The sequence below is a fragment of the Mus caroli genome, chromosome 7, assembly GCF_900094665.2.
Source record: "Mus caroli chromosome 7, CAROLI_EIJ_v1.1, whole genome shotgun sequence".
In the NCBI taxonomy this organism is placed as follows: domain Eukaryota; kingdom Metazoa; phylum Chordata; class Mammalia; order Rodentia; family Muridae; genus Mus; species Mus caroli.
Genome location: NC_034576.1, coordinates 144,635,434 through 144,642,385, shown reverse-complemented (window position 1 = coordinate 144,642,385; position 6,952 = coordinate 144,635,434). Strand labels below are relative to the sequence as shown.

The window sequence follows — 6,952 nt, the reverse complement described above, 5'->3', positions numbered from 1 at the left end:
GGGCTGGTGGGCCAGGGGGAGGGGTATAAATTGCTTTCCCTGGGCCGGGCCCCTGCTCAGAAAGGGCATGGAGTCTCCTCAGACCAATGGGGGCACAGAGAGGAGAAGAGCCTCCCCACCTGCCCAGCCGCCTGGTCAGCCAGCCCAGGCGCTGGCCTGTCCAAGAAGTCTTGGGGTGGGGAGTTGGGGGTGGTTTGCTCTATTTATGTCTCAATGACGAGTTCAAGATGCCAGCCTTGTTCCTGCAAGAGCCCTCAGGACAGCAAGGGTAACCTTCCATGTGGGTCTCCAAGGTACCCAGCTCAAACATCCACTGAAGTCTTCCTCCAAAGGAAACCGGACTTCACCAAAAGTAGGCTAACCTGGAGTCATTGTCAAATGATATGTGTGGTCTTGTAGATTTGCACCCACTTGGCCACTCATTGCCTGCTTGGACCCCTGGGCTGACTGTTCACCTCACCAGTCCTCCTGCAAAATTGGGCGCACGCGCACGCACACACACACACACACACACACACACCAAACAAAAACAAAAGCATTCTCTTAGGCCCTGTGTGAAAGGCAGTCAGGGCTCAGGAGAGTGGTGCCCACCTCTTATAGTGAACTTGCCTTTCTGCCCAGGAAGAGAGAAGCAAAAGGGTCCCTGGACCAGCAGCCAGGCCTCTCTCCGCCTGCCACACACCCTGCCCATGGGTGCCTCTGCACAGGCAACTTGGAACATGTCCTTCAACCCCAGAGAGTGGTGCCACCGCCCTAGGAACCTTTCTCTGACCTGTGGGGGCTCAGGGCCCTTGGTTGCCTAGGCAGGCCCTGCATTGCCCGGCTCACTGGGGCCAGGCCCTTACTCCTTTCCCGCTTCTGAACCCCACCCAGAGACACCAGATCATGGCTTGGCCCCAACCCTGCTGCTCTGGGGCCCCTGGGGATCAGAGGAGGGTTGGAGCTGCTAAAGCCCGCCAGATGTGCTAGGATTAAGAGGTATATCACAAGCCAGGGCTGTGAGCCCCCAAAGGCTCCAGAGCAACTTCCAAAGACATCTACTGCCCCCTGCTGGTAGTGCATAAGACACTGTATCACCGTCCCTCATGGTCTTGAGGTGTCTTCCACAAGCTGTACCTACCCACAACTCCCCCTCAATTGCCCTCTTTGCCTTCACAGAGCCAGCTCTAGCCTCCTGCTCCTCTACCAGTCCTGGCTGGCAGAGAGGGTGGTGCCCATTTTCCAAGGAAAGATCTAGGAATCAGGCCTTGAGCACAGGCCTGGCAGAGGACTGGCAAATCTGTTCAGAGCACCCACCCCAACCTTGAGAGGACAGTGGTGCCAAAGTGTAGCCTGCCTTGTATCTCAGATCCTCCTCACAGGGCTCCATCAGGACACGGGAGTGTGAAAGAGAATTCATTTATTACAGAGAGATCTGAAGAACCTGCACAAATATCCACAGCTCTCCATCTGGGAAAACTGAGACCTGCGGTGCTTTCAGGAGCGAGGCCTAAGCAGGGGAAGGCGAGGCTGCAGGGCCAGAACACGATCCACTTCCCTGGGAGACTGCAGGTGGTGCCACTGGGCGATGGGCCGCCAAGCATGGGCCAGCATGTCTGCCCAGTGCTGTAGGGGTTGGCCAGAAGCCCGGGGACCCAGCAACACTTTGCCCACAGGCTCAGTCCGGAGCTGCAGACCACGGGCCCAGACAGCCAGTACCAGGTCCACACTCTGCAGACATGGAGAGGGGACAGTCGTCAGTTTGGCTTGGCACAACGTCCCAGGCCACTCTGCCCTTCCTCCCGACTCCCTACCTGGAGCTGGCTAACGGGAACCAGGAAGACGAAGGCCTCGTTGAAGTAGGGGGTAGTGGTGCCTTTCTTGGAGGATGTTTTGTTCTTCTTCCATTTTCTCTGGTTTAACATAAGCTGGATCTTCACGTAGGCCTCTGCACGAGTGAGAAAGTTCAAGAAGGGAGTCCCATACATGCACATGGCAAGGGTCCAGCTCGCTGTCCACACAAGTATAGCTCTCACCTGCGAGCCCCGGATTCAGACCCCGAGCCTCCAGTACAACCACAGTCAGGCTGCCTGAGCTGGGCACGTAGCGTAGCGAGAAGCACAGCTCCCCCATCTGCTCAGGCTATGGGCAACAAGACGGGGCTGCAGCTGGGAGGGTCATTCTTACCCTTGGGGGTTTGGGCTCAGCAGGTACAGCATTCAAGCCTTGTCCCATGTTACAGGTAGATCCTGAGCCCCTACCAGCCAGGCTCACCTCAGTGGTCCCTGGAGGGCCTAGCTGGTACCAGCTCTCCAGGACATGTTGAAGGTCCATGGTGCCCAGGGGTAGTTGGAGCTCACCCAGTGGCTCGTGTTCTGAAAACCGCTTGAAGTCCCACAGCTGCACCTTCAGAGTGGCTTTGGGCAGCTCTGCTGGTGGGACCTGCAGACAGGGCTATGAGCTGGGTCCTGCTGCCCTGGCTCCAGCCCACTCTATCTACCCAGACTAGACTTACCAGAAAGCAGCATGTCTCTTCAAACATGGGAGAGAGCGTCCCTCGGTGCACCTTTGTCTCGTGTCTTCTCCCAGCCTGGGTGGACACACTAACCCAGGCGTAGGGGTCTGCTGTGCCCTCAGCCTTCAGGTTTCCAGCCTGCCTCAGGCCCACTCTAATCTGAGGGCCAGTGGGTTGGCTCAGCCTGGGGTCAAGAGGTTCTTCTACCCTGCTCCCCTGGCTCTTCATTCATCACATTCTCCATCAACCACAGAGCCTCTGGACCTGCTGAGTGAGTCTTACCTCCTGGCTTCCAAAATCATACTCCAGTGACAGCAGGAGTCGTCCCCACTGTTGGTCCCCTCCAGAGCAGGGTTCTAGGCAGTCCACATCTGGTTGAACCTGGGGTGGATGGTGGGAGATCAGACAAGTATGATTGAGACCAATCTCTAACCAGAGATCTGGACTATTGTAACACAGATCACACCATCACCTGCATTCTAGCCCACACATCCCCAACACAGCTCCCTGAGACCAGCCAATCTTCCTTCAACGAGACATATATGCTACTACTGCTACTATTGTACCTTCCAATGGACCATGGACCAACATCTGCCTACTTCTTGAATCACTCATTCCCTATCACCTCTGCTCATCTCCTTCCTCTGAGAAGAAGGCCTGCCAGGGCTGCCTTGAGCTCCCCAGCTTGAACCTTGCACACCCCCCCTCCCTGGAGTGAACCAGTACAGGATTGGTCACAGGTAGATTTGGGTTTCTGCTCCTCACCAGGTGAGTAGTGGTGCTATTACAGGCACTGCCCAGGCCCACAGTTTCTTTATCCTTGGGTTGCTTCCTGTGGCGATGGCGGTGGCAACAGCAACAGATGACACAGAGCAGACAGGAGACTAAGAGGACTCCAGCAGCAAGGATGGCAATAAAGAGGGTCCAGCGAGGCCCTAGGCCGGGGGCACAGGCTGCTGAAATGTCTCTCTAGACAATCTGGCTCCCCACTAGGCTGGACCACGCCCACACCGCTTTTGAGGTTCCGACCACTCACAGGGGATCCTGGTGATGAGGTCTGGGATGAGACTGGGCCCAGCTGTGGCATCAAGTGGGGCAGAGGTGCTGAGGGGGGTTGAGGCATGCCCCATCTTCATGCTCCTATCAGCTTTGAGGAGATAGTTGTAGAATCCAGGTCACTTGAGGGGTGGTCCTTTGTGTACTGACTCTTCACCTGTCTGCAGCCAGTACTGAGTCCACCCTAAGCAAGAAAGTAGCCCAAGATAGCCAGGGCAAGGACACTAGCCAGGAAGCCAGGCAGAGAGAGGCTCTGGGCCTTGGCCAAAGCACTGACTTAGCTGCTGCAAGCCCTGACTCTTGCCACTTTTCCCAGTTCCCAACTCTAGCCAAGTAGGCCAAGCCTGGCCTGGAGGCAGCCTGGTACCTGCTTTTGCTGGCCCTCGCTCACTGGGACCCTCCAAACCTACATATCTGGAAGATTTTTGTCCTTTTTTTTTTTTTTTTCCTAGAACTTAGAGGCCTTTTCTCATTTTTGGTGGTGTCTTATCTCCTGCCCAGAGGACCCATCATAGCTCTCTACATTCCAAAGACCTGCCATCTTCTACAAGGTCGTCCAGTTGGTTCACTGTAGCCTCAGGTCCGAGAGTAGCTTGGGCTATGAGGTCATGTAGGAGGGAATTGGGGATGCAGGGCACAGGGCCACCAGCAGGTGGGCATGCGCTCCAGCAAGCCTAGGCTGAAGGAGCTTTGCTGGCATGGGCACCAGGCCAGTAGTGCCTGAGGATGAGGGCGAGGTAGGGGCAGGCAGGGGCAGGGCATAGCTGGGAGAGCCTGAGCATTCCTCCATGCTGAATCAATGCCCGCCCAGACTTGCCTACCTGCCTGCTTGGCCACCCTTGGCATGGGAGTGGAAAGGAGGAGGCCATGAAGCTGCTTTGGCCTCTGTATCCTACCTGCCTGGGGCCTGAAACACCTGGCAGGCTGGCTTCTCCCCCACCCCACCCCCACCCCGTGAGCAGAAAGGGTGGGGTTCTCAGCTGGGGACTGGGAGCCACTGTGACTCGCTGAACTCAGGACCTCCCCCCTCCCCCACAGCTTCCCTAGATGGCAACTGCTGGCCAGAACTCAGTTTCTTAAACTTGAGTCTAACGCCACTGTGCCACATGAGCCTGCCAGCCCTCCTGCCATATCTAAGCCCAGACTGCACACAAGTTACTAGACCAGCCCACTCCTCCAGGGGTGACTAATAGACCCTCTTGCTCTTGTACCCTCAGCCTGGAGTCCCCAACATGATTCCAAAGGATAGCTCCTCCTGAAACACCCATGGTTCACTAACTGGCAGCCACAGCTCACAGAGCTCAGAACCTTGCATCTCTCAGTGATTCGGGGCAGCTGCAGATCAGGAAGGGACCAGGCTCTGCCTTCTCCGTCTCCCTTTAGAGGTCCTCCTGCACACATGGAACCATGATGTTTTCAAAGGTGGCCTGAGGCTGGTGCTCTGAAGTTGGCATGGCTCTGGAGCAGAGGTGCAGAGGGTTTTTTACAAGAGGCCATAATGACTATAAAGAATCTGCTTGGAGCTGGAGCTGAGATGTTGTTCCTCAAGGGTCCCTAGCACAAGAGGGCTAAGGTCAGGCTCAAACAAATCCGGCCTCCACATGGGGCTCAAAAATGTTTTACCATTTGGAAATGGTGGAGCTGGTATGAATGTTGGGATTAAAGTAACATTGATCTGTCTCTGTCTCTGTCTCTGTGTGTGTGTGTGTGTGTGTGTGTGTGTGTGTGTGTGTGTGTGTTCTTGTCTAAAGCCCTCCCTCCCTTATCCTAAGAACAAGTGGTAGGGAACAGAGGATCTAGAAGTTGTGACTTCTAACTGTATGTCACTCAGGAGGGCATCCTGGGTAGCATGGTGGTGACACATGCCTACAGGGGGCTTCAGGCTGTTTGGAAGCTGTCTCCGGAAGATTCTGAGGCCTCAGAAACACCAGCTCCTGGTACTAGGGAGAGTTTCAAGGCCTGGAGACATGGAGGCCCCTTAGGACTCCCAGGTTCCAATGGTGGTAAAGGTGCAAGTAGAAAGACAGCCACCAGGCGGAGCCGTTCTTCCCGCTGGTCCCCACCTACCAGTAGCGCTCAGTTTGCTACTTTAGGGAAAGTGTGAGCAGCCTGAGCTAGACAGACAGAAAAGAGGCGTCATAATTCTCTAGTCCCACCCTATCTTCCTGAGCGGGCAGCCTGTCTTCTGTGACTGCTGCAGAAGACTCTCTCAAAGGACCAGCACTGTTTGACCTAGGAAAAGGAGATGGGAGTCCCTGCTCCATCTCCAAGCTCCTTCCCAGTGGCTGTGAACACCCAGCTCTGTAATCCCTTCCAGGCAGGATGTCTGACTCACAGCTGGGTCTGAGGCCTGCACCCATGGCCCCAGCCTCTCTCAATCCACGAATTCTCCAAGGCTTGCTTGAGCCCTTACCTTCTCCAGGTCTCTCTTTCGAGTCCCTCACAATGACCCAGTCTTGTACTGGATGTCACCCAGTGATTCCTTTAAGATGAGAGCCACTCAGAACAGTGCTAGGCCTCTCCTCCAAATTCTCTGTCAGCCCAGGGTCAGGTACTCATTTCTGGGCTAGACTTGCTGCCAACCTCACCTACCTACCCTCAGCCTAACCAGACCTTGTGCTATTTCAAAGGTAGCAGGTTTCTGAATTTCTTTTCCCCCAGAAAAGCAAGACACCCGCCCCCAAGCATAGAGGTGATCCCTTCCTCACCTGATACCTACTGCTTCCTGTGACAAGTGGACTCAGGCCTGCTTGCTCAGACCCTAGCCACTGGGAGGCTGGTTGTCCACTCTCAGGCAGCGCCTGATGCCCACAGCAGAGCCGGTGATGCCTGTTGCTAGCAATCAAATGAATCTTACGGGGAAGAAGGGGTGTGGAGGCAGGGCTTTGGGGAGCCCCACCTAATGACCGGAACTGCTGGCCCTCATAAGCCAGGAAACTCCCTTGAGAGCGAAGGTCTCCACTCTCTGAGGTCCTGGAGCAGGTATCTGGACTCTATGCTATCTTGAGGTGGTCCTCAAGGCTGGAGGTTACTCCAAGCCACACCAAACTTTGCAAAAGGGGGTGATAGGCCCGCTGGGCTGACCTCTGTGCAGGCTCACACACCCAGAAGTCCTGAGTCACAACCTGCTTAGTTGAAGAATGTGCCCCCTGGCAATGCAGGCCTAGGGAACTCAGCACAAAGAGGGTGGAACCCTGTAAGGGAGCTGCCTAGCGCTGTGGCGGACTATCCTGGGGCCATGAGGGCCTGACTGACTTCGCCGCCACCCTCAGAGAATGTTCTGGAGCCCATCCGGACCTCTTCCCTTGAGTTTTTAGCTTCCCAATGAGCAAGCCCTCTTCCTGGTGTCCGAGGTTAGATCATTGGCAACAATCTGTTCAGTTAGTTTGAGTCCAACCAGGG

At 55.6% G+C, this 6,952-nt stretch overlaps 1 protein-coding gene across 4 annotated transcripts; it reads right to left on the bottom strand.

Annotated features, from left to right (window-relative positions):
* Positions 1-1,381: 1,381 nt before the first annotated feature.
* On the bottom strand, positions 1,382-6,374 carry Syt8 (synaptotagmin 8). 4 transcript variants are annotated; one of them, XM_021168136.1, is made up of 9 exons: positions 6,259-6,374; positions 3,531-3,734; positions 3,260-3,447; positions 2,777-2,875; positions 2,495-2,653; positions 2,254-2,421; positions 2,016-2,121; positions 1,794-1,927; positions 1,382-1,710 (listed from the first exon to the last, which is right to left on the bottom strand). In XM_021168136.1, the coding sequence occupies exons 2-9, from the start codon at positions 3,628-3,630 to the stop codon at positions 1,477-1,479; spliced, it is 1,188 nt and encodes a 395-aa protein (XP_021023795.1). In that variant the 5' UTR covers positions 3,631-3,734; positions 6,259-6,374; the 3' UTR covers positions 1,382-1,476. The 4 variants fall into 4 exon arrangements, with proteins under 4 accessions (XP_021023795.1, XP_021023797.1, XP_021023796.1 ...); XM_021168138.1 differs by having other exon boundaries at positions 3,260-3,429; positions 3,531-3,641; XM_021168137.1 differs by having other exon boundaries at positions 3,260-3,429; positions 3,531-3,641; positions 6,270-6,368.
* Between the last annotated feature and the right edge of the window lie 578 nt (positions 6,375-6,952).